The following is a 26,802-nucleotide window of genomic DNA, read 5'->3' on the forward strand; positions in this document are numbered from 1 at the left end:
GATTCATTGGCAACGTTTTACAGTGACTGGAAACCTGTTGCTAAATTTAAAAATCTTCGTAAAAATTACAGGTAAGAAAAATGTTAAAAATTAAACTTTAATATATGGAAGATATATATTAAAAATTAGTGGCGCTAAAACCTAGTAATTTACTTTGGATACCGTAGTAATTCAAGAATTCCAAACAGTTGTATCAAAATATAAAGAATTTATTATATATCCATTGCATATACATATGTATGTAAGAGTAATTCGTTTATGACTAAAACAATTTTGAATATCAAAACAAGACAAGACACATTTCGTGGTTAAATCAATTTAAGCCCGCAACCAAAGATCCGAAAAGCTTTTGCTTTTGTTAGTCAAATTCGGAATGGGTGGTGGTGGTCAGTGGTGGTAGTGTTGATGGTGTTGGAATAATTAGTTCCAGTGGATTAATCGTAATTAAGGCCAAAAACCAAGTCTGACACGGCGCAATGCCCTCCTCCGCTTAGAACTTCGAGGACTTGGCCAGGTTAAGCTCCTCGGTCAGCATGCGTCCGAAATCAGCGTGCACCTGGGTGAAGTTCTTGACGGCTCTCTCCTGCAGGAACTGGCTGGCGCCGCTCAAGTGGCCGGCGATGTTCTGCACCAGTCGCTTCTTGGCGCACTTGTCCAGCACATGCACCCAGAAATCGGTGACCTGGCCAAAGTTGTCCTCGGTGTCGCCGCTGCTGTAGCGGTAGACATCTCCAGTCACCGGACAGCAGGAGGACAGGGCCCTGGCCCTGGGGCACTCCTGGGGACCATTGAAGGAGTTGGGGAAGTAGTTGGGGGCACCATCCTGGTTGTCCGTCACATTCATAGGTCCATCCCGCTGGAAGTTCTCAATCTTCACCTTGTACGGGCAGTTCACCGGGATCTGCAAGTAGTTCGGTCCCAGGCGGTGGCGATGGGTGTCCGAGTAGGAGAACAGACGACCCTGGAGCATCTTGTCCGGAGAGGGCTCAATGCCGGGCACCAAGTGAGCGGGACTGAAGGCGATCTGCTCCACCTGAGGTTTAGGAAAAGTACCGAATTAATTATCTTTCAAGAAGTAAAAAAGTTAAATTGATTGCATTACAGTCGAAAGAAGAAATTACTATTGTAAAATCCTACAAACCTCAGCAAAGTAGTTCTTGGGATTGCGATCCAGCACCATTTTGCCCACAGGAATCAGAGGATACTCCTTGTGCGACCAGACCTTGGTTATATCGAAGGGATTGTACTTGAACTTCTTGGCCTGCTCGAAGGTCATGACCTGGATGTACATTGTCCAGCTGGGGAACTTGCAGGTCTTGATCCTGTTGTACAGATCGCGAATGCTGTAATCCGGATCGGAGCTGGCCAACTGATCGGCGGTCTTAACGTCCAGATTCTTGATGCCCTGATCCGTCTTTAAGTGGAACTTGGCATAGATGGGCTCGCCCTTGGCATTGATCAACTTGAAGGTGTGGGAGCCGTAGCCGTTCATGTGGCAATAACCGTCGGGGGTGCCGCGATCGCCGAACAGGAAGCACACCTGGTGGGCGGACTCCGGTCGCAGGGTGAGGAAGTCCCAGAACATGTCCGGATCCTTCAGATGCGTCTGCGGGTTGCGCTTCTGCGTGTGAATGAAGCTGGGGAAAAGGATGGGGTCGCGAATGAAGAAGATCGGCGTGTTGTTGCCAACCAAATCCCAGACGCCATCCTCCGTGTAGAACTTGACGGCGAATCCTCGGGGATCACGGGCGGTGTCCGCAGATCCGCTCTCACCACCCACGGTGGAGAATCGCACGGCCAGTGGAGTGCGCTTCTTGACCTTGTCGAAAACCTTGGCGGCACAGTACTGGGTGATGTCGTGGGTCACCTCAAAGTATCCAAAGGCACCAGCTCCCTTGGCGTGCACCACACGCTCTGGAATCCGCTCCCTGTCGAAGTGCGACATCTCGTCCAGGAAGTTCACATCCTGCAACAGAATGGGACCTCGGGGACCCACCGTCTGGGTGGCGTCCTTGATGCCAATGGGTGCTCCATTGCCAGTGGTAATGGCACCAGGAGAAACCTGCCAACATAATTGAAAGTCAAGTTTAATGAATTTTTTTTATTTTCAAGGTGCTATGCACAGGGCCATAACTTAACTTTCTGCACTAAAATGTTAGTTCAAGTGTCGTGCAATCTTATCAGCTCTATTGCGATAATTCTTTTTTCGGCCGCGGACTTTCATTTAATCTTTGGGTTTTCGCCAAAAAACATAAACATAAAGATTGCACAGCGTTATCTCTACACGGGGGGTCATTTTAGAATTTAGCATTTTGCGGTGCATATTTTAATTAGAAATAAGAGTTCTCAGGTGTTCTTAAGTGCTTAGGGTATTAATGAAGTGATGATTTATGGGTTTTCGCATTAACATGTCAAGATATAAAATCCGTGTATAAACAAAAACCAATTAAATGGCTTTTGAAAAATAAAAAATAAATTATTTGAATATCAAAATGATTTTACACAGTTTTGGAACGGGTGATCGATTAATTATTTCATTCCATTAAGCTAATAAAAGTGCCTTGTCCATCTGAAATATCAATGTCCCCCATCTAATCCATCCTCATCCTAATCCCCATTCTCCTGGCTTTCAATTTATTTCCCTGGAGTAATTCGACACCGCTTCTTAATCACCTCATCGTTTATTTCGCATGCAAGCCAACCCAGGCATTGAGTAAATTATAAAATTAACTCTGCCAACAATTTGCTAAACTGTCACCGGTTAATGCGCACTGTTTAGCTAATGGATTTGAAACCTGACAACGCCATGCGAAATTCTAATTCGAAAGCATTTCTAGAACAGTGCATATGGCATTTTATACAGAAGGCTGTTTAGCAAAGTAAAGCCTCTGGTGGTGTGTCAAACATATAAATTAAGCTACTGTTTGTATTTCACAATACAAAGACGTTAAGATATATCACTTGGGGTGGGATTACTCGTTGGGCAGTTATATGTTAATTGTTTTAGGTGATGAGTAACTTGCAAATCTTATCAAATCTTAGTTCCTGGTAGTCACTAGATTAAGAGAAATCAGCTGAAGGAGCTCTGTACTTAAACCACTTTTTGACAAACAACAATTGGTAAAGGAATAAATAGAAATAAAATATGATTATCATTTCTGAATTTCATACTAAAGTCTGCTTTTAGAAGTGCAGAATTAGCTCACCTGTTTGTGAGCTCTCCTTATAAATTCCTAATTTTCTGGACAATACTATATATACATACATTTCAGTGCGAATGGTTTGCACTTTGAGACAACAATATGGGGCCACTTCAGGGGGCAGATACGAAAAGTGAAGCAAACCGGGAATGACAATGCGAGTGGAACTGCGATCCACGCCCAACAAGTCAATCTGGTTCCTATCAGAGCCTCGTTGCGTATGCGTATGTGGTTGTAGATATCTCCAGCGAAGAGCAAACTGATAAGCGAACCTCCACCGATCTCGTATAGAAATGCAAAGCACACACTCTACTGGAATGTTTTTTAATTGCAACTTGTCGACGTTGGAAACGACACAAAGATGGCAAACAGCAACTTAATGAGGCAGCTTTGCAAGATCAGTGCACCTGATTGTTGTGGGTATAAGATATGGTAAGTTTGCCTTCTAGATATCATTTATCACCAAAAGACTCTTACTCATGAGAGGTATATACAAGAAGTAAGCTGAAGGATTTTTAGGGTTCTATTAGCTTCCTAACCACTTAACGATGACCTTACGCAATGCATAAGGTTTTGAAATATTCCAAGTATTTTCCTTGCATTTTCGAATTTCTTGGATACCAAATGAACTTGATTGCGAGATACCCAAAGAACAAAGGAGCTAGTTGCCATGATTATTCAGCAAAACAAAGGCAAACATTTAATTGCCTGACAGAATGCAGTTTTCACAGTTTCGTCATAGAAGGTCAAAATCGACTAAAACAACACGAACCAACCAACTGTGGAGCTCTCTTTTCTGGGTCACTTCGAAACATATTCTCACATACAGTCGCTTTTAGCCGGGCGTTCCAGCCAGGTTGCATAACCAAATTGGAGAAAGAAAATTTGCGTTGACTTATGGCTGGCAAACGCATTTTCCCAAGGCGGTCTAGCCTTCCGCACACAACTCCAAAACGGGTTTAAAGCCGGGTTCGTTGTCACTTCGATCACTTGAAGTCGAAGTTGCAGTCGCAGTTGCAGTCGAAGTACATTGCAACCAGTTTGTGCAACATTAAGCCGGTCGCCGCAAAGTCCATTGACTCCCAACGAATTTTCCAAGTTATAAACAGCGGTGCAATCCACCAGTCGCTGTCCTCAAAAAGTTCATATATATACATACATATATATTTGTTTATATAAAATAATGGCTTTTATATAAAATAATGCTTTTAAGTAGTGCAGTAATTGGTTTCGTGACTCAATGCACAAATGCACTTGAATCACTGATGCGAGAACTTAGTTCTAGATTAATCATAAAATAAATAAAATAAAAAACAATATTATTAATATTTTAACCTAGTTACCAAGCAAAAGTGCGCACCCAACAATTTGATCAATCTAATCTATCTGAGTCTATTACTTAGCTGTTTTGGATGCCTATCAGCAAGCAAAAAAAACTATGTAGAATTATTATTTTATTTATCGATTTATAGAGGTACATGTGAAATCCGATGGGAAATTGCTGAGTAATTAAAATAAAGATACAGTATCTATGGGTGAGGCAATGAGTTATTACTTCATCCATTTATTGATACAAAATTGTAAAAGAAAATGTTTGCATTGTATAAAATGTTGCAATTGCGGAATGCCACGAACTAAAGAAACTACTCAAATGTTTAGTACACTTTCTCGAGTATGAACAAACAATATTTGTTTAAAAGTTTAAGAGAGCACGATTCCAATTGAAATCATGCATTTAATCTGAGCGTTCAGGCAAAAGCGAAAGCGAATAATTAACACGAAAGTGCAAACGAACAAATTCGAATGCACAATGCAAGTGCCAAATGAAAATGGAAGTGCTAAGTGAAAAGCGAGGCGGAAAATGAAATTAAACAAAGGGGAAAGGTCAGCCAAGGTTAGAAAATAAGGTAGCTAGACTAAACTTTGGATTTCCTTAAGCAGCAAACTAGCGAAAATAAATTAACTTAACCAAACTTTGGATTAGGTACAGAAAACACAAATCCAATAAGCATTGTCACACTGATAAGGTTTATCAGTTCGGTTCTGATAAGATTTGTACGAATAAATAGAAGACTCAGAGAGGCGGCTTTTGAACTTTGAACTGTGGCGAAACAGTTTTCAAAATTACTGGCATCTGCCGACCAGCCTTTGTTGTTTCTTCACATTATTAATAATTAATGGAAAGTACAGGCTCATAGCAATCGTTGCTGCAATTGTCTTGTTTTTTGTTTGTTTTATTTCGAACAATGCTTCTCCCTTCTCTTCGTCTTTTTTTCCTTTTTTGTCTTATTTTTCGGTTTTCTTGTTTTCTTATTTTTCTGCCGGCACTCACACACACACACACACACGCACGCAGCAACCGCTCTCGCGCGCTCGCACACACACACACCAGCACACTCACCGTTTGGGAGTTTTTGTAGTCAATCAACTGATTTGAAGCCGCATCGCGTCCAGCCATTTTGCTTGAAATTTAGGATATTTGCTCAACGGGATAACCAGAATTTGGAAACGCTCGAACTGGAAAGTTGTCGTTTTTTAGCCGCCTTCGTGTTTGCTCTGACTGCGTCGAGAATTCTGTCAACTAAAGCAACTGCAGCGCAGTTCCATTTGTTTTTATAGCCCAGCACCACGTACTTGTTGTTGTGGCTCAGGGCTGTCGAGTGCGTTGAAGATATCGATATTTTTGCCAAGTGCTCGATATTTTAGAGTTGCAAGTTTAAAAAAAATAATTAAAAATATTAATATTAAATAAAATTAAAACCTGAATTAACAGATATTTGCCGATACTTATAATCATAATTACATTCATGAATTTGCAGAATATAAAATAAAACATTATCAGCGATTTAAAATTTAATTTTTTTTAAGGAAACTGATTAATAAACTTTGTACTTTCTTCCCAGCATTTTCAACCCGGTGATAAAATTATCGGTTAATTTATATTTTATTCATTATTTATACAAATATTCCGTTGTTTTATTGCTTAATATCATTAAATTATTGGCATCGTTATCTTATAAACTAAAAAATGCGCTATTGCCAATTAAATATTAATGGCCTTTTCCTTCATATTATCAAATCATAAACCTCTTCCAGTGCTTTCTTTCGAATAAATGTCAAAATGGCTTACTTCATTCATATAATAATCATCGTAAAATCATCAAATTATTAACCTCCTGCGGATCTTTAAAATAAATCTTTCAACTGCTATCTTTGCGTGGCTCCTGCCAAATAAACATTGTTAACTATTATTCTAGGGTAGAAAAATATCAAATTATCTGAATCTCAGAAACAAACTTCAACATATCTTGTCATCTAGTCTTAATCAATAAAATCTGCTAACCACCAGTGGTTCCCTGCAAGTAAATGTCCATGAATGGCTGGTCCAGGACGGTCGGGCGCCTCTTTGGAATCGGCTGAATGTGAGGCAGTCGAGTGCCATTCACGGCGTTCAGACTGAGATTGGAATTGGGGTCGTAGTCATCACTATCCGGCGTAGTCAAGGCCAAACTTTTCCTCTGCGTTGGTTTCGCCGTATAATTGGTCCTCGCCAGCTGGCGTTTCCTGATCGCTGCAGCGCTAGTAGTGGGCACGTTGTCTGATTCGTGACTTGAGTTTCCACTGGAGCCCAGTATTCCATCGGCTGTCACAACACCTTGACTGTATGATGCACCGAAATCGGAACTTTGGCTGGAGTGGTGGGATTCCTGTGCATAGGTGCCCGCTGTGGCACCCGTAATGGCACTTTGTTGCGAAAACTGACTGCCGCTTACGTCCGTAACGCTGGCGGCATTCTCCCTGGCCATCTTATGCTGTTTGGCATTGTCGTTCTTCTTCCGGTATAGTCGCACCAGGTGCGTGTAACACTTGCAGCAGATGAGTTGGCCCACACGAATTTCGCTGTTCAGCCGCCAGGCGAAGTGCACCAAATACTTGTTGTTCAGTTCGCGGAATGGCTTCCGCAGCGTGTGGTTGCCGATGGCGCAGAATCTCCGCTCTACGCGCGAGTCCTCGTCGTCGGAGCTCATCTGGAATGGATCACGCACCCAGTTTTGCACTTCTTAGCCTTTAAATTAATGATTACATTGACATTTCTGCTTTCGAACGATCGAAAACGAAACTAGAAGCCAATTGTCCCGCCACCTCAAGAACGCAAAGTGTGACCAAATCTCGATTGCTGAAATATACCAAAAATACCATAAAAAATATATAATAATAAATATCTTATAAATATTTTACTGTATAATTAAACTTTATAATTAAAAAAATAATATTGTTAAAAAAGAAGTGGGAAAGCTCAAATACCATAGAACAGAACAAAATAAATAATATATAGTTTTATAAAAGTGTGCCAAAGGTTTAGCGACCACAAAATATTTGTTATTATATTTTTAAAACGTTTATTTAAGGTCAAAATTTGGTTGTCATATCGATGATTTATAAAGGTAACATTTAAATAGATTTAGATGGGCATCACAAATATTGAGCTAATTTCAAATCGGACTCAAAATATACCAATTATTATTTCGGTATTAAAAAACCGAAAACTGCAGAATCAGCTGCTCACCGCACAGCACTCAGCGTGCTGTTAAACGCAAAATGTTAGCCCATTAAACCCAGGTTATTTTTTGTCATTCATTGTTCATACGTTCGTCTCGTCTGATTTTCTTTTTATAAAAATACAATTAAAATTTCAAACGAATACACATAATGTTTATAAATATAATGTAGTGCAACACATATATGTATAATATAGCTTAATACCAAGTGCAATCCCCCGAAAGATAACTTCAAATGGCAATCTAATTTACGTAAAGAGAACAGACAAAAAAAGAAACGGCGCGTGTGAAATTTTTTCAAGCAAAGCAAAGGAGAGAAGTTGGAGCAACAAAAAAAAGAGGAGAGAAAAAATACAGCAACAACACACAAAGTAGGCCAACAACAACAGCAAGAAAAAAAGCAAGCAAGCGGCAACAACCACAACAACAACAATAACAACGTCGAGCGAAAGAAGCAAAAACCTTGTAATTGTGTCAATAAATGTTTTAAATATTATTTCCTTTGGGAAAGGCACAGTGTCTGTGTGTGCGCTTCGTAGTGTGAGTGTGCGAGACAAGTGAAATTTTCTTTGTTTCCCTGCGGGGGAGGAAAATAAAAAAAGAGTCAAGAAATAAAGTTGCCTTGAAACAACAAAAAACGCTGCCCCAAAAAAAGTGTATGCATGTGTGAGTGTCTGACTCGTTGTCTGCTGGTGTTGGTGTGTGTCTGGCCGTGTGTGTGTGTGGCAATGAACGTTGAGCAACAATAATTTTATTTATTTGGAATTTTGCTGCGCTGTTTGCTTGCTTTTATCTTTATAAATACGCACACCTACAGCGCGTTAAATAAGTTATGATAATAAAAGTCCCAAGTGCTCTTTTAGCAATGAAAATGTTTAGCCGAAAAATGAAAAGCAACAAAAACGGCGGCTTTAAGGCTGCTGGACAGGTTTCCCACGGCTAAAAAAAATGTAAAATACAAAAAGGAGCAACACGACGGCGACGAAAGAAGAAGCAGCAGCAATGCGTGAAACGCGAAAGCAAAGTGAAATTCAAGACAACAACAACAAACACGAAAGCATAGCGGCTAACAGAAACCGTTATTCAACAATTTCTTGAATAAAACGACAACAACAACAACATCATAAAGCATACAAGTGAAAGAAGGCACAAAATACTGGTTTACACAAAATAAAAAAAGATAAAGCAAAAGAAAGAAAGCAAAGAGAGAAAAAGTTGCTGCACGAGAAATTTTGTTCGTGTATCGTCTCCCCATTTCTATCTCTGCATATGTGTATGTGTGTGTTTCTGTGTGTTGGTGAAGTAAAGTGAAAAGCAATGCTGCAAGGAATTACAACAACTACAGCCCAGTTTACAATAAATATATTACAGTAAACGGTACTTAGGACCACAGCAAAGAGGAGCAACAAAGAAACTAAATATTTGGACACAATCTCAAGGTAAGTGAAGAAAATTTGCATATTTCGATGCTTTTCTTCAAAGTGCGTGCTTTAATTAAAGTGGGGGCCATCAAATAAAAGCGTTTGCATGAGAGGTATACAAAAAGAAAAGGGATGGAAGGCATGTTGTCTCGCTTTTTTTTTTGGAGCATGCGAAGTGTCTACAGGTGGCTTATTTACAGTTACTTTCTTGATAACAGCTGCTCAGTCTTCTCGTCTTTCATTTTTTTCTTTCATTCATTCCTTAATTCTTCTTTCGCGAAGCTCTTCTTTAAAGCTTCTCACGCTCGTCGAAAATTTCGGCGTTTTTGTGCCTTATCGCCATCTAATTAACGGTAAATGCCGATGCTCAATGAACACGATTATTTCTTTTCATTTTCATTCACCCGAAGATAAATCACAATAAATTACATACATATGTACATAAATATATGCTATTTATGACTTTTAAGGTTTTTATTAAACTGCAGCACAATGGCCTTTTATGGATTAAAAAAATAAACAGAATGTTTATAAGAACATAAACAATTAGTTTCTAGAGATATTACCATTTTAAGAAAGTCTTGTAGACCCTCTATTTCGAAAGGGTGAAAAACTTTTGCAGATTCATATGTACTTCAAAGTAAACTGCTATTTGAATTATGTATGTTCATGACTAACTGCTTGTCATAGGTGCACGTTATACGTTTTACCATTGAGATGTTTAATGACCTTAACATTCTACCGAGTGATATTTTAGCAACTCGGTTGCATTGTGCATTCCCAATGCCTATGTTTGCATAGCTTGATCAAATACTTGGCATAGCCTGACTTTGGTGCACTTACTGACCGCTCCAAGTCACGTTTCTCTGTTCGAGTTTGTTATCAGCCTGTAAACCGATACGTTATTCGTATTCCCCTCTGGGAAATATGTAGTAGAACTGATTCACTAATTACCCAAAGCAAACAAAACAGAAAGTGGAAAACTGTCGAATTACTCAAAGCTAAGCTGGCTCAAATGCTGTAATCTAACACTTTTGTTTATATCTGAACTTACTGACTTTAACAGGGCTTTGTCTCCGAAATTGGCAAACAAAACATGAATTGCCTTATGTTCTAGTTTGTGAATTTATCAGATGATGAGAGAGGAATTATTACTGGGGATAACCAGTTCCTAATAGTTTTCGGTACAATATAAAGCAAAATATTTTTATTTTTTATTTGCTTTATGTGGAATTTATAGTTTCGTAATATCCTTTTCAATTAGGTATACAATTGTATAAACGTTTGTTACCTGAAACACCACTATTACATTATATACGACTTTAAATAGATAAGATTTTGCTTTTGTTTATCACGCTCTGTTGTAGTGCTTAGATGTTTCCTCATTTTGGGCTAATCTGTGAAACGAAATAGGTCGAATCCGTTTGCCACCGCTGATAACAACTCAAAAAAAAAAAAACAGAAAACAATAAAAATGCTTACAATGTTTGGCCGAGCAGTATTCGATAGATGATAAAAGGTTTCGAATGGAAATGGGAGGCCGAGAATGGAGCGATTTGAACTGATTGCACTGTACAGCTGTGCGCGATTCGTTGGGGTTGATAATTAGTTGTAGTCAATGTGACCCGCCCCCCAATCTTCCGCCGCCTCCCCCCTCCCCCACAAGCCCCCCTATAACTCGGCTATCTACGCCTATTGTACGCTTAAACGGTTTCTGTTTTATGTGCTGTTCTTTTCCCTCGTTGCTGCTGCTTTTTGCTAAAAGCAAAAAGCGTTTAACCGGTTTGTTTCGAAACAAACAGAGAAAACCGAAAACAGAACAAGCCAAGATTATAGTGTGTGTGTGTGTCTGATTGTGTGTGTGCAAGTTGGCTCTGATGAATAACGTTAGCTTTGAAGAAATATCTGCTGGCTTTTTTTTGTTGTATCTCGTGTGGAAGTTAACCGGATCGGATAGGAAATGTGGTTATGAAGGAAAAGTGTTGACGCTTCTTAGTTGATTTTAAATATGGGAAATTATTTAAACGATCTTGTTATTGTAAATAATATCTTTTAAGTATGCTGCTGCTTATTTGAAGAAGCAAAATCTACTTCTAAGTACTGAAAGCAGGCCAATAAAAGTCAACTATCTTGGCACTTTCGACCTTATCTTTCAGATAGGCTATCAAGCGATTTCATTATTGTGCGAAATTAAATACCTATAATTTATAAGGGTATCACATTTCTGCCAACGCGACTTTCCGGATTAAATTACAATTATTTCTAAATCAATTGGGCTATAAATAGAACCAAAGTGAGTTAGTTTTGTGTGCTCAAAAATGCCAAGCAGCTCGAACGTGTTTTGAATGTAAATCAACTTCAGTCGCGGAGCCTTTGTCAATAAAATTTCACCAAGACCCTGAATGTTTTATGGTTACCTTCATCCGCTTAACGAAATTTACTGAGATAAGAACTTTTTCGCCTTTAAACTCCCATCAATTTGAACTTTGCTCCGAAACTTTGTGGGCGCTATGGAAAAGTGCTCATAAATTCAAGTTGAAACCCCTTCTATTTGCTGCTTCATTTCACCTATCACATGGCTGCACCTTCCCCCTCCCCCTCAAAAATGTTTTTCCACAGTTCCCTTCGCTTTTTTCATTTTTTTTTTTGTGTACTTTTTTGTGTTAAAGCAACTATAAATTTACTTTGTCTGCCCTTTTTGCCAGCTTTTGTTTACTCGGTTTATTTTTAGTGAGCGTAGTGTATACATGCACACATATCTAACAACCTACCAACTCAATTGCTGACTGGACAAAATTGGAAAACAAATACGTAAAATCACTTAAACTTCTCTACATTTCGCTGTCATATTCAGTTTTCAGTTTCCAGCCAGGAAAATTTGCGTTCGCAATGTATGCAATATCATTTCACAAACGATTTAGTGACTCAACGGGAAAATATTTTATACTCGGGTTTTTCGTTATCCAAATTGGCCACGTTTTTTGTTGGAGTCTCAAATTGCTTGTCAAACTTAACTTGTTGTTCTCATTTCACTGGGATTACATTGTGTTCTCTACAATTTGACACCTGTTGAAGTGTGAAACGAATTTCAAAGTTAGGAAACTCGGTTTACAAAGTCGAATGAATGAAATACGAAAAAAAAACACAAGTATGAGGTAAATGAACCTTTAAGTAAATTAAATATATGGCGAATAAATTTGCTTATTTTACCAGGGGCTTAATTAATAAAATAAGAAAAGGTATATAATACCATTATTAAATATATGTATGTAATTAGAATATATTTTAGAAGAATGATAATATCTTTTCGTGGGATCAAGTAAAATAGGCCAAACGATTAATCGGCTTAGCTAACTTTACCCTAATTGGTAAAATTGGGCATCAAATGGCCACTTAAGTGCATGAATTATATGGAATCAGCATAGTAATTTCTCAAACTAAATCCATTCATATGTCAGCTTAGCAAAGCCCGCTATCTTATTATTTTTCTTCGTCGTCTGTTGCTCTCCCATGCAATTTCATAATTTTCCTGATTAGTTTATTAAGTAGAAAGCAGAACGGAACTGAAGTAACTTCAATGACAATAATCAGAACGCATGCAATGCAAATGGAATTTGTGTCATTCGTTTAGCGTGATCTAATTTCATATAACGGCGTTTGTTAACTTATAATTTGAATCGATTGGAATTGAGAGAATTTGAACGCTTCTAGGTGTGAAAATTGGGTTGAAATTTTAACGATTCACTGAAGAAATATGAACAATTTTATGGCAAGTTACAGGCAAAAGTGTATGTAATTGGTTTTCAAATCTATATAGAAACCGAAATTTGTTTAAAAATAATAAATGCAAATAAATACATTTTGTGCATACATACTTTGTTCAATGCAATATGCTTTGTTAATTTAAGAAAAATGCTAATTATAGCAGCAACCTTAACATTGATGACTCAAAAGTGTGTTTTTGCATTTGTATGTTTTATTAGTCATAAATGTTCATAAGTATGCATACTTATTTATACTTACTTTTATATATTTAAAACCATACTTTGAGTCATCAGTCTTACTTTTGTTTAAATATTCTTTATTTATGTATTCAAGCAGTTAATGATAAATTCTTTCGAAATGCAGCAGAAAATATTTCAGTTTGTAAACATTTATAGGTTAATTCAACATTTTTCGATGTGTATATTCCCAACTTTTGTAACATAGAGTTATATTTTTTGCTATTCTACTATATATTGTTTGCTATTCTACGCATTATTTTGAAATCTCTTACAAATGATGTAATTGGCTAGACTCTTTTATTTGTGTTGTCATTGTGTTGTCTAAACTGCCTTATTTTCGCCAAACTTTCCTTTCCAATTTCAACTTGTTGCCCACTCCTTTGACTTTGTATCTCTTCATTAAAGTTAAAGTTTGCTTTTCGCAATATCTCTTCTTCTTGTACGTATTTCACAAACTCATAATTTCAGGCAATTAAATCATTGTATGACAAATTGACTTCAAAAAGCAATGAAAAAGTGGCAGCAACAACAATAAAACAATTACAGAAACGATGAACAGGAAAAAAAAATGCCAAGTACTACAACAAAATAAAACGAAACTTGCGGCAATGAAAAGGCAACAACAACTGCAAATGAAATGCTAATAAATTGAAATGAAATTAGCAAAAACAACAAGGGAAGCGCGACAACTGCTGGTTGTTGTTTTTGTCACTACTCTTGTTGTTGTTGTTCGATGAGCGGGTGAGAGAGAACGCGATAATATAAAAAAACGTGTGCACATTAGGTGGGTGAGACGAAGAGAGGGGGTGCGAAAGAGAGGGCGGCAGTCGTTGACATTGTTGTTATCTTAAATTGTCCCGCTTGCTTGCTGATTTCTTGTTTTTGCTTTGCTGGTTCTGTTGTTGTTTCCTTAGCTTCTGTTTATTTGATTTTGTCATCATCTTAATGCAAACCGCCCGTGTGCGACAGAGATAGCAGCGCCTCAACTGTGTCGCTCCGTCCTTGTCGCGCGCAGCGTTATATGTGTATTACAACATTTTTTGCGGCGGTGACATTAATTCTAGATACAGATACAAACAAGCGCACTTCAAGACACAGATACAAAGCAACAAAAACAACACACGAACAAAAGAGTACACAAACAGATACAGATACGAATACAACAGCGATTCACTCGCTAATTTATCTGTGCGTTGTTGGCCCCCAAAGGCGTACAACAGCAAAAACAATAATAACAACAAAAACAACAAGAACAACAACAATAGCAGTCAGCATGGCGAGAAGAAAATATCTCAACGATCATGGGTTCGTTCTGCCATCATTATCATAATTATTTCGATCATCTGCTCGAGTTTTTGGCACTCGTTTTCATTCTCTTTCGGCTTACACAAAAGTATCTCAACACCTCAACTGCTCATCTCAATATGCAAATACAAATCAAAGAAAATCCATTTCGGTATTCACGTTGATCACCCGGTGTGAAAAAACTCTCAGCTACGCCTGTAAAATCCGTTTTATGGTTTTACTGTATTTGGTGTGCACTGTTTTGTTTATAAATCAATAGTAATGAACCGTTTCGGGGTTTTAATTATATCTGCTTAACTAGCATTTTCAATGAAGTTTGTGAATTCCTCGATAATTAAATTCCAGTTATTCATAGGTTTTGATTTATTTCATACTCATATTTCACTGTTTTATAAAAATTCCATTTGTTCATTCAAAAGTTCCCACGAATTCCCATGAAAATAAAGGGGAACTGAGAAATACTTACAAAGTCTGGATTATAGATTGCTAGTTTCCGTATTAGAATTGCATTAGCTTTAAAAGTAAATAGAAAATAGGTTGAAACATTGTGAAATCAATTAAAGATACTGTTAACTAATGGTAATTCCAAATTAAGTAATTCGCAGTAAATCAATATAAATTTCAAGGAGATCATATGGCCAGCCTATCACACCTTAGATTGTTGGATTAGTATGTATTTCCACACTAAAAATGGTTACAGTATTAGACATTCGGTTATTTCTAATAAAAATGTTTATCGCAGTTTCTTTGGCTTTTATTAGCATTCACACAACATATAAAATGCAATATTTATTCACCTATTCCTTACCTGTCACGAATCTCCAATCATTTGTGGGCTATAATTATAACAAAATTAAAAAACTATTTAAAATACAAGAACTATTTTGATAGGTAAAACCGAAACTGTCATGATTATGGTTTGATTTAACGTTCTATAAACATTTAATGACACGGAAGATATGAATCTATTTGTTTTCCATGCATAAGTACAATATCGAGTTGATTGAATTCTGGGAAATCGTTATCGCGGCCAAAAAACTGGAAAAATGCATAGTATATATCTGATAACTCTTTTAAATACAACCAAATATCTTACACTCCGGAAATAAAGGTTAAACTGGCTTAAATAACACTACAAAACATAAATGCAAAGGCATTTAAGCAAAAACGTGCATATGGTAATTCTTACAGCATTTTGAACTGATTTGTGGCTCTGCCAGTGCAAACTTACGCCCGGTACAAAGTTTCAATTAAGTTGGCGTGCAGAACCAAATAAATTAAATATACACACATGCACATACGAATGTATAGTATGTATGTATGTACATATAACAAAGCCAAAAAAGAAATAACAATTTCGGGGAGAACGTTAGCCCGTGGCCACAGTTTGTAGATTGTAGAGGTCAAGGCTATAATGCTTTCTATATACATATGTACGTATTTGTATATATGTATATATGATATAGCGTTCGTGAGGGTCTGATACGAATAATACGAATAACCGACGGCAAAAGTGCAAATAAATTTGTGACGCATTTTTATTTTGTTATTGCAAATGATATAAATACACCGAGCGGCAAATGCACACAGTTGAACAAAAGGCGCAGACATACAAATGTTTATATATGTACATATACGTACATACACGAATGCAAACATGCCCCACTCAAGTGAAATGAAAAACGCGCTAAATGTGAGCGAGAAAAAGAGAAGGCGACGTAAGAGCACAACGAACTTTTGCGAAATGTGAAATTATAAAACAAAGCGCTCCGCGTAGGCAACAACAATAATAAAAACGAGCATTTAAACCACTACGAAACCAATACAAATACCAATTGCCATACCAATGGCAACGGGCAACTGGCAACTCAACAACAAATGCCAAATTAAAATGCTTTAAAAAAGCGCCAAAAAGCAAACAGGGCGCAAATGTTTGCTATTGTGTTGTATTGCCTTGTTTTTGCCACTGTCTCTTTCTCTCTCCAACAGCACAAACTCGAATTGTTGTTGCCATTTTTGTTTGTTTTAAGCCAAGGCCAAGCCGCTAAATTTTTCACTGGCTCTTCTCTATTTTTTTGTAGTTTTTTGTATTATATATTCATTTTCAAACAGCAAAAAGTTTGCATTTTGAATTGCAAATAAGCACTCAAAACAAAAGCTAAAAGAAAATAATCAGCAGAGAGAGGAAAGATAACTGAAATGCGAATGAATAAAATGTTTGCCTAAACACGAAGGGGAAAGCTTAATAGTGTAATTGATTAGGTTAGATAGCGACTATTCAATGAGCAAACCAAGTTCATTCACTTGAGGAAATCGAAAGGAACATTTAATAAAATTAACTTAGCTGTAAGTAAAATATCCAATGAAAGTGTGTAAAGAATAGATAGTTTTTTGTATCTGCTAAGAGTTTCGAAATATTACAAGCATAGCAGTTCAAAAGAAATGTATTATTTTATATTTTTATGCTTTTAAGAAGATAATCTCTAGATATCTATAAGATAAACTGTCAAAAAAGACAGATCAGTGATTTAAAACCCTTTTATTTTCGCCTTCTGTAATCTCAGCAAAAAGTTAAAAGTGCGGCGATGTATCTTATGTATGTACATATGTATCTTATGTTTCTAGATATTGAAATATAAAATAAGGCTTTTTCCTTACCTTTTGCCAGTTTGGCATGCTTTTTATTCATGAATCTTATTGGTATGGTACCCTCTTTCTTCTGCTTGTCCCCAATTCGTTCGACTTTCTAGACCTTGAGTTTGCGAAGGCGGTCGAGGTAGTTTGAATTCTGCCAGTTCCACTTTTTTCCTTTCATTGTTGATATTGTTCATATAAGTTTACTACTAGAATAACATTAGAATAACATGTATCACTTCTTTGATAATCTTTTACTTTTCGTGTGCTAACAAATTAATAAAATCTGCGGGCTATCGGTGAAAAAAAAATTACGAAATTGCTCTGAACCATTTGAAAATCGTTTAAACCTGCCATTCGGTTATTTATAGCTGTAGTTTATGTTGCTTTAAACAAATTAACAACTCGAATAGACACAGATGTACACAAAAATGTGTGTGTATGTAGGTAGGTATGTCTAATGTACATATAGAAAATGACAATTAACAATGTCGAACACGCCCACAATACAGAAACTAAAATGTATTTCGTGAAATAACTTTTGACGTTGCCCGTCAGCTTTTTGTGCGCAAATCTAAAAGATTTCTATGTCTCGTTCAACAATTTGTATTCTTTTATTTTATTATTCTTTTTGTTTATATTAGATGTGATTGCTGCGGCATTTCGCCTTGCTGTACGCTTATTCTCGCTAATGTTTTTATCTCTGTCATAACTTTGTACAAATGCCCCGTTCTAGTCATTATCGCACTATTTGTTTATACACTTGTTAATCAGGCCACACGTGAGTGTAGTTTTAGTTTTGGGGTCGGTCAGTCCGTTGGCAATCCCCAAGAACTGATAACACGAAAGGTGATTAGAAAGTGAAGTGTTGAGTGCATACTCACCAAAAAGTAAAAAGTAAACCCGAAAATGAACTCAAGTTGCAGATCCACAGTGGCAGTCTTATCGCTATGGCATATGCCTGAAATTCGAAATTCCGGGCTGAACACGAGCTAAGAAACGGCAAGAAGAATACACACTTTTCTTATCCGCTCCACTTTTATAACTTCATAACTTGAAATCTGTGTTGCTTACCCTTTTTTCTAAATTCCTATTTATACACACAACAAATTGAAAAAGATTACTCAGCATAATAATGTTAATTATTTTAAGAATTATACATATTAGAATATATTTAAAGCTGCAAATTCAAACTTTAAACTCGTTTACAACTGTATAATCCTAAATAGACAAAGCTTCTTCTTTTTTAATGGCAGAACATTTTTGAGTTAATCCAAATTTGTGTCCAATTTCTCTTAGTTTCGCCATAAGTGAATCATTTTGGGGCATTTTGTGCTGTGCTCGGTTCATTGGAAAGTCAGTTTATTTTCGTGCACGTTCTTTAGAAAGTCGTTGAACTGTTTGCGTTTCCCTCGCACCCACTCTCCTCTCATGTTTTGCCCCGCCATCCGTCTCTTTCTCCCACGAATTATATTGTAAAAGGCAACGAGAATTTTTAAGTTTATTTGTTTATAGCAATTTCATCATCTTTCTGTGGAATCTTGTGCATATTAGAATGAGTGTTTTGCGACTTCAAGTTTTATGGCCACAATAAATACTTTAGAAAATTACGAGCTGAAGCCACGAGAAGATAAAATTTATACTTTAGTATGTCCTTTTAACGTTGATGTATTTACATATGTACGTACATGTATAAATCTTCTGATAATTAATCATGTTCATTCACAAAAGAACGATATGATAAGCAAACAAAATTATCTAATCAAATAACCAAATAAAGTGTTAGTGATCGCTTATCCCATTATCCTCTTATTCCAATGAATAAATTATTATGGTTGCCAAATTGTTTACTTGTAACATATTTGTATGTTATGTCCCAAAACAAATATTGAAACTATAGTTTGTTGTTTATTATAGCACATTATAACTAAATAAATACAAATACTTCATATTTTAAATGTTTTTTTGGGTAATTTAACGATAAGTAATTTAAATATGGTAATTAATGTCCGTATATATGAATTTTCAAATAATTAATAAGTTTATACAATTCTTTTTCAGACCACCACCATGGAACCCAACAGACATCACGAATATCAGACACATCATCAGCCGCATCCGTCGATGCAGCACCATCCAACGCATCCACATCACCAGCCACCACATCACCAGCAACCGCACCACCCGCAGCAACCGATCCACCAGCATCACCCGCCGCCACCACCACCTCAGCAGCAGCAGCAACATCAGCAGCATCAGCCACCGCAGCAGATCCACCAGCAGCAGCATCCGCATCCGCATCACTACCAGCAACTGCATCACCATCCCACGAGCTCCACATCGGTGGGCAGCTCCTCCTCCTCCGTCAGCTATGTCAGTCACCATCCGCAACATCACCCCACATCCTTGGCCGAGGATCAGCGCTCCCGGTCAGCAATTTATATGAGCAGAAACACTCAGCCCGGCTTGCCACCACCTCCTCATCCTACTCATCCGTCGGCGCAAGGATCAGGCGCCGCTGGGACGAGTGGCAGCGATCCTCACATGCAATACTACACCTCAAATCAGAATTTGGCGGTGAAGAAGATGTCCGATCCGCATCCCAATTGGAGCTATAAGAGCCAAGCTGTTACGACTCCAGCTCCGGCGCCCGGATTGCGACAGCATGGAAATCCTGCCCTGTATCCAACGGGTAGCACCGCCTACTGGCCGCCACCGGATGAGCAGTTGCATCACCAGCAGCCATCCCGGTATTCCTATGCGAAACCAGGAGGCCCGGTCACGGGTTCGAGACCCATTCAGGGACCCCTGCCAAACAGTCAGCGATACTACAGCGAGGACATCAAGTACTCCACTGTACCTGCCGCATCCAAGGTGCTCACCTACGCACCGCCAGCCAGCTCCTCGCAGCCACAGCCACACCCACCGCCACCCACCTCCAGCGCCAGCGGCAGCTCGGCTGCTAACTCGTCATCCGTCCGCCACTATGAACTCGAACATGTGGTCAATCCCAGTAATCCGAGCAACGAGCACCAGCAACCCAGTCCGAATTATGGACGCAAGTGTCCGCCTCACTACGAAACGCCGCCGGAGCAGAGGAGTGCCGGGGCCACGCCCAATTCGACGCCCAATCCCACATCCACATCGCACCACCAGAGCCTGTATATTCCCATGCCGACATTCAGTACGGAAAAGTTCCAAACCACTGTTCATAATGCGATTGAGAAGTACATTAGGGAAACTCCGGCTCCCAGCTTGGAGTATCCCAGAGGTGGAGTGGCAGCAGCAGGTGCGGGAGCCGGTAGTGGTGCCGCCTATGGGCGAACTGGTTACTACAATCAGCAGCCGGTGAAGAGCTCCAAGGCAGCACCACCTGTACCTCAAACTGCCACCTCCAGTTATGTGAAAATGGAACCGGAGCACGCTCTTGCCGGAGGATTGCCGCAACCCACGAGATCCTCGCTTTACCACAATCCCTATAATGTGGAGAGCAGGGAACGGGACTCCTCGCCAGCCATGGCCACTGTGCCGGCGCCTCACGGCTATCCGACCAAATATGGCAAGCTGATACAGCAACAGCACGCTAGTGGAGTGGGAACAGGTAGCTCGGCGCCCTATCAAAGCTACTACCATCAGGGAACGCCTTCGCCAGCGGCAGGAGCGGTGGCTTCGCCCACGCCAGCACCAGGACCACCGCAGGCCGAAGCGCCAGGATCGATTTTTGGTCCTGGAACGGGCTTGAATCCCGGCATGCCTCCGCATAGTAGCCAACCGGCTCCACCACCCGCCAACAGCCAGCAACCCGCCTCATCATCCTCATCGTCTAGCAATGCCAACTTCTCCACCCTGCAGGTATATCCTCATGGACCAGATATTTGCTACCAGCCAGGCAGTCAGTCACAGGCGCAGAACCAAGCGCAGAGTCACCCCAATCCTGCCAAAAAGCCACCAGCTGTAACAAAACCCAACTATCGTGCTTTAATCAACGATATGTTGAAACGAAATACAGCCAGCGAACAAGAACTGAATCTGCAGATCATCAAGAAAACGCTAAACATGGAGCCGCCTTCCAGGAATCATCCAGCTCCAAGTAGAGTCATCCAACAGAGTGCAGCACCCGCTGCAATATCAGTTCCATCAGCTCCACCGCCCCCGCCGCCAGCGATTCATTCGCCACTGGATTTGTCCATGCGCACGGTGAAGCAGACGGCGGATTCCACGGAGTACAAATACCAGAGACCCAGCACGGACTACAAGCTGCCACAAGGGAGCTTGGGCGGAGGCGGAGGTGGAGGCTTGGGACTGCCAAGGTTCGATATTACACCCAACTTCTCGGCTGCCACGAGGGGCGGAGCGCCCACGAGTCCGGCGCCCACACCTGTGATACGTCAAGCTCTGGCGATTCCGGCAGCTCCTGTGCCACCCACGGTTCCAGTTCCTCCGGCAGTGGCTGCACCAGCTTTGGTGATCAAAACCCTGCAACAGATGCGCCCCAGTGTGTTGGAAACAAATCCGTTTGCCAAGCGACAGCAGCAGCTACCACCAGAAACGAGCATTGTGCAGGTAAACAAGCCGACAGTGGAACTAATGCCCACACCTTCGCCAAGCCCACACAACAGCAGTAATCCCAACTATTTGGGTAAGAAACGGCACCTGCAGGAGTACAATCAAGCCGCTGCGAAGCAAGCAAGATTGGAAGCGGAATCATCAGGATCTCTAGTCTCCAAGGCACCCATAATTGCGGCTCCCACTTCAGTGGTTGTAGTTGCTCCCGTGCCCGTGATAGCTGTGAATGAACAGGCGCTGGCCGCCAAGCGGGAAAGAGAGATGCAATCCATGAGTGCAGAATCCTCCACTTCCGCCCATCTGGTACCCAAGATGGAACCGCGCATTCGAACTAAAGCCGAGCTGAAGGGCTTCACATTTACACCGCCTGTGCTTGTGTCCTCCACAACCAATGCTTCTAGTACAATTTCACCGCCCAGGACGCCACCCAACCAGGTTACCAATCACATTCAAATTAAGCTAGAGCCAGCGCCAGCGCCACCAAAAGCAACCGATTTGGGTGTGGAAGATGAACTCAGTTTGGGTAACCTGATGGACTGGGGCAGCACATGTAATAATCTCGTTGAGCAACTTATGAGCAAGGTTGTGGTGCCACCAGCATTACCGGCATTACCAGCCAACACCGGCATCAAACTGGAGCTCAGTGAAGATGATCTGCCGGTTGCTCGCATTTTAAAGAGACAACCTTTGGCAGCACCATCGCTTGCTGGAGGAGATGCCGAATCTGCCACTACTCAATTAACCACTACTACCAACGGAATCTCTTCGTCATTGGGCAATGGCAGTGGCCAGAAGAAACTCAGCAAAGTGGAGAGGGAGAAGAAACGTCAGCAGCAGGAACAGCGAATTGCCGCCCGCTTGGCACCAAAACATGGGCAAAGCAGCTCATCGGAGAGCGATACCACAGAGCTTCATAAGCGGAATACGGCGCGGCAAAAGAAACCTCTGCTGCGAAAGGGGAGAACGAGGCAAAGGTCTCCGGAAGCGGCCAGCATTCAGCAGAGCAGCGATGAGGAGCAGGAGAAAGTGAGCCAGCGACTTAGTCGCAATCAAACCTCCAGCGAGGAAAGCAAGACAAAGGCCACTTCCGCCAAAAAGGATGTTAAAAAGGAGGCCAAGACTCCAAGCAACAAGTCCAACAACAGCGCCTCCCTGGCCAAGATCAGAAAGAAGACAATTGATACCTCCAGCTTAAACAAAAGCAAAGGTGGAGATAACTCCAAGCAGGAAAGCCAGGAGAGCACCACTTCGGAGAGCGAAGAAGAACAAGATGACAATGACGAAGAGGAGGAGGATCAGGAGGAGGATGAGGAAGAGCCCGAAGAAGACGACGATGAGGAGCAGGACAAGAAAAAGGAGAAGCGAGGAGGCAGACGTCCGGGAAACACACTCAAGAAACGCATTGCCCACAAGCTGAACACCATGACCCGCTCCAAACATCGCAAAGAACTCGAACTCCAGTTGGCCAACAGTAAGGTTCTACGCAATGACAAGATCATCCGGAACTCCACCACCAAAATTAAGAGGAAGTATGTCCGCAAAGTGGTGGACAGCAAGAAGGAGATGATGGTCACCCGTTTGCGAAACAAACGTGGCTTAAACTCTGATCTAGGAGCGCTGAATGGTAGAAACTCCAAGCTGAAGGGCAGCAAGATGGGAAATAGTCCTGGTAAGCCACCCAAGACCTCGCCGCAGCAGCAACTGTACCTGGAGGAGTATCGCTATAAGTTGGCTTTAAAAATCCCACACAGCCTGATCTCGATTAATAAGCTGAACAAAGTGGCTTCCTCGCTACCGGACTTGGAGCGCCGTGATCTCAGCCAGGAGCTGGCCTGCTTTAAGAGAAATAGACCCAAGACGAAAGCTGCCAGTAAGCAGGATTTCACGCCGAAGTCCATAATCGATGTCCTCCACTTGAGGGTAACCAATGGCAGTACGGCCAGCACTCAAAGGAAGATCTCAGTCTCTGCTCCCGCTTCCACCAACCTCCAGATCCATAGTGAAACCTCACAAACTTCCGCCTCAACTTCACTTTACGAGCAGCCCCAGCAGGATAACACCACGGAAAACCAGTCCCTAGATGACATCAGCAAGCGGCACTTTAGCATTTTCGACACCAAAGTGTTGCAGAGCAAAACCCGAACAGAAACCAAGTTGCAAAAGCATAGGGAGATCATCCGTGAGATTTTCGTCGGTCCGGAACGTCCAGCTTCGGCTCCGCCAGAGTGTGTCCAGGAGGCAGATGAAGGGGATGCCATTAGTTACCAGAAGTACGAGGAGTTCCTGGTGCAAATGAACAGCATTGCCAGCGCGAATGATAGCAAGTTGGCCAGGAGATCTCTAATGGAGGACAAGTTCGTCACGGCTCCCCAGTGTCCGCATAAGAGAAAGTATCGTTGTAGGAAAGGCAGCTCGGGATTTGACTACATACGTAAGAAGAAGAGACCAGCTCCAACCCAGACTCAGAACCACGCCCAAAATCATAATCATAATCAGACTCAGAACCAAGCCTCCAGTCAGATAACACAACATCTGCTGGAACACAATCAGAGTGCGGCGGATGAGCGATTGGAGGATACGGATAGCACCATCGCAGGCAGTTCCCATTTGCCTCCAAAGGTGAAAACGGAGATGGATGTCTGTCGTGAGATCCAGAAGTGGGTGCTCAACAAGGGAGTGGGCCAGAGCACCATGCACAAGGCCGCTCGCCAGGGGCTAATCGATGTGGTGGTGTACTGCTTGGATCGTATGAATATGAACCCTGACCAAAAGGATAACGCCGGCTACACTCCCCTCCACGAGGCGTGCACCCAGGGATGGCTGGAGATCGCCAGACTTCTGCTCCAATACGGAGCGAATCATTCGGAGGCGGCTCAATCTGGAATCAGGCCATTGCACGGAGCCATCGAGAATGATCACGAGGAGGTGGTGCGCCTGTTGCTCTCCTATGGAGCCGATCCGTTGCTGGCAACGTACTCAGGTTTGTGCTGGATGTTTTACCTTTCATTGCGCAAGGAATGTACCAATTTGTGCCAATCTTGTTTCAGGTCAAACCCCGCTAATGTTAGCTTCAAGCAAGTTGATGCGTGGCATTCTGAGCTCTCATCTCAGCGATGCACAAAGTGCCGCCGCTGACATCAAGCCAATGCGATTCAATGGGCCTTGGGAGATATTTGGTAAGTGGAAACACGAAATGAATATCAAGAATTTTATTTTACTATATATTTATCTCTTCCAGATGCTAAGGAGTATGGTTATGATATATTCAGTAATGTACCGAATACAGCTTGTGATATGAGCAGAGCTCTACGTAGAGAAAGGAAGGAGGCCAAGCAGCAGAGGATGAGCAACAGTAGCAGAACCAGCAACATGAATGGCCTGTTACCAGCAAAAAAGGAGGAGCAGAAGCCCGAGGATTTGGACCAGGACCACCGGGTGACAACAACGATCAAGCAGAACGGGGAGACGAGTGCAACAAAGACTGGATCGGCGACTACGACGACGGCAACAACGATGGTTAAATTGGAGCCAGGCACCGACGAGGATAGCAATAACAATAAGAACAACGAGGAGCTGAATGCTAATGTTGAAAATAATTTAGTAACAAGCGTTGTGAATGTCAAGAATGAAGTGAAGAAGGAAGTGGATGCTGAAGCAGAAACAGAAGCGGAAGCAGAAACGAATGCGAATACGAATAGTATGAGTAGGCTAGACGAGGATCAGACGGACATCGAGACAATGGATAGTGAATTGAATGGTGATATTTTTGAATTTGAAGAGGCCGATGTGCCCTTGCCACCACTGTACTTGCTCAAAGACGAGGGCAGTGATAAATGGGTACTACTCAACGACTTGTGCAATTTACTTAAAGTTAAATCGAAGGATACGTTGCTCAACAAGGTATGTGCTTCTTAGATGTGCGACATTTGTAAGCTGCGATCTATGCGATATTTAAAACTCTAAACATATGTTCCGCTGTAAATGCCGGTTTCTAACAAAATCGTATCCACTTTTCAGCTCTGTCCGAACAACAGCAATGCGTTGGCCAGCAGTCAGAAGCACCTGCTCCGGGAGTTCAAGATAGACGATTTCCTGGAGAAAGCTACCTGCCTGCAGCTGTTGTGCGCCGGTGAAAAGCTGAACATGTTCAGCTCCTCGAAGGTTGTGCTCATCAAATACAACGACAGTGTACGGAACTTGTTGGGCGTGAAGACCATTTTAATGAAATTTTAACCGAGATATCTTTAGCGATTGGACAAGGCATGATCCAGAAAGATATAGTTTAGATAATGATGAACAGATGAGCATAGTACTAACTGAACATAGAGTGTAAAGTGCAAACAAATATGGAAAAACTATTAGTACGAATATAATTATAGATCTATATACTATACATACATATGTATATTTTAGCTAGTAACTAGTTTTTACTCACACGTCTTTGTCTTTGGAAGATAAAGGCTTTTATAAAGGAAATTAAATTAGAGCTAATGCAAAGTGATACAAAGGTGCTATACACACTCAAAACGAAGAAAACGGAAATGAATGGAAATTTTAAAGCGAGAGTATTGAGAAAATCTGGAATCTTTAGGGATTGGCTGCAATTATGCAATTAAAGTAGAACAAAATAATGCGAGGCAGTATGTGAAGAGGAAACGAACAGAAAATGTATGCCAGCCAATCAGCTAATAAATTGATATATACTTACAGATATATCTAGGGATAAAGTGTAATCTATGGTTTTTAAAAAAGCAAAACAAACTAGCTAAAGTAGAAATTAAATAATAATTATTGTAATAATATTAAAGAAGCAACAAAGGCGTATTTATGTATTATGTATTTTTAAATGAAATTATTAACATAATATATAAAATATATGTATACACAATATGATCCAACTACAATGTAAATCAATTTTCAGATAGGTTTGTAATTTTCTATGTAATGTACGTGTGTAAGTTTTGTGCAACTATAAAAAGAAACCACAAAAAAACTGAAGAAATTTAACAAAAAAAAAAACTAATAATGAGAAACAAAATAAATGCAAAGTGAAATTTTGACAATTTAAAAGCGGGTTTTCAATTCAAAATTTTGACTATCGTCCTGCATTAAA

At 40.5% G+C, this 26,802-nt stretch overlaps 3 protein-coding genes across 3 annotated transcripts; 1 reads left to right on the forward strand and 2 right to left on the reverse strand.

The window, feature by feature from the left end:
• Positions 1 to 188: 188 nt before the first annotated feature.
• On the reverse strand, positions 189 to 5,806 carry LOC120448619 (catalase). The gene is made up of 3 exons (XM_039630731.1): positions 5,602 to 5,806; positions 1,142 to 2,062; positions 189 to 1,033 (listed from the first exon to the last, which is right to left on the reverse strand). The coding sequence occupies exons 1-3, from the start codon at positions 5,656 to 5,658 to the stop codon at positions 491 to 493; spliced, it is 1,521 nt and encodes a 506-aa protein (XP_039486665.1). The 5' UTR covers positions 5,659 to 5,806; the 3' UTR covers positions 189 to 490.
• A 319-nt stretch (positions 5,807 to 6,125) lies between these two features.
• On the reverse strand, positions 6,126 to 7,362 carry LOC120450567. The gene has a single exon (XM_039633678.2). It carries the CDS (start codon positions 7,226 to 7,228, stop codon positions 6,539 to 6,541), a length of 690 nt encoding a protein of 229 aa, XP_039489612.1. The 5' UTR covers positions 7,229 to 7,362; the 3' UTR covers positions 6,126 to 6,538.
• Positions 7,363 to 7,838: 476 nt separating this feature from the next.
• Positions 7,839 to 26,759, forward strand: LOC120450566 (AF4/FMR2 family member lilli). The gene is made up of 6 exons (XM_039633676.2): positions 7,839 to 8,130; positions 9,131 to 9,198; positions 19,185 to 24,669; positions 24,737 to 24,865; positions 24,928 to 25,589; positions 25,707 to 26,759. Exons 3-6 carry the CDS (start codon positions 19,194 to 19,196, stop codon positions 25,920 to 25,922), a joined length of 6,483 nt encoding a protein of 2,160 aa, XP_039489610.1. The 5' UTR covers positions 7,839 to 8,130; positions 9,131 to 9,198; positions 19,185 to 19,193; the 3' UTR covers positions 25,923 to 26,759.
• The last annotated feature ends 43 nt before the right edge of the window (positions 26,760 to 26,802 follow it).

The sequence above is a fragment of the Drosophila santomea genome, chromosome 3L (assembly GCF_016746245.2).
Source record: "Drosophila santomea strain STO CAGO 1482 chromosome 3L, Prin_Dsan_1.1, whole genome shotgun sequence".
NCBI lineage: Eukaryota > Metazoa > Arthropoda > Insecta > Diptera > Drosophilidae > Drosophila > Drosophila santomea.

Bases quoted from the DNA above. Each gene is read 5' to 3' on its own strand.
- LOC120448619 (XM_039630731.1), bottom strand. From the start codon at position 5,658: ATGGCTGGACGCGATGCGGCTTCAAATCAGTTGATTGACTACAAAAAC. The intron at 2,063-5,601 runs GTGAGTGTGCTG...TTATGTTGGCAG, and splicing joins ACTACAAAAACTCCCAAACG to GTTTCTCCTGGTGCCATTAC. The intron at 1,034-1,141 runs GTTTGTAGGATT...CCTAAACCTCAG, and splicing joins CCAAGAACTACTTTGCTGAG to GTGGAGCAGATCGCCTTCAG.
- LOC120450567 (XM_039633678.2), bottom strand. From the start codon at position 7,228: ATGAGCTCCGACGACGAGGACTCGCGCGTAGAGCGGAGATTCTGCGCC.
- LOC120450566 (XM_039633676.2), top strand. From the start codon at position 19,194: ATGGAACCCAACAGACATCACGAATATCAGACACATCATCAGCCGCAT. The intron at 24,670-24,736 runs GTTTGTGCTGGA...ATCTTGTTTCAG, and splicing joins GTTGCTGGCAACGTACTCAG to GTCAAACCCCGCTAATGTTA. The intron at 24,866-24,927 runs GTAAGTGGAAAC...TATCTCTTCCAG, and splicing joins TGGGCCTTGGGAGATATTTG to ATGCTAAGGAGTATGGTTAT.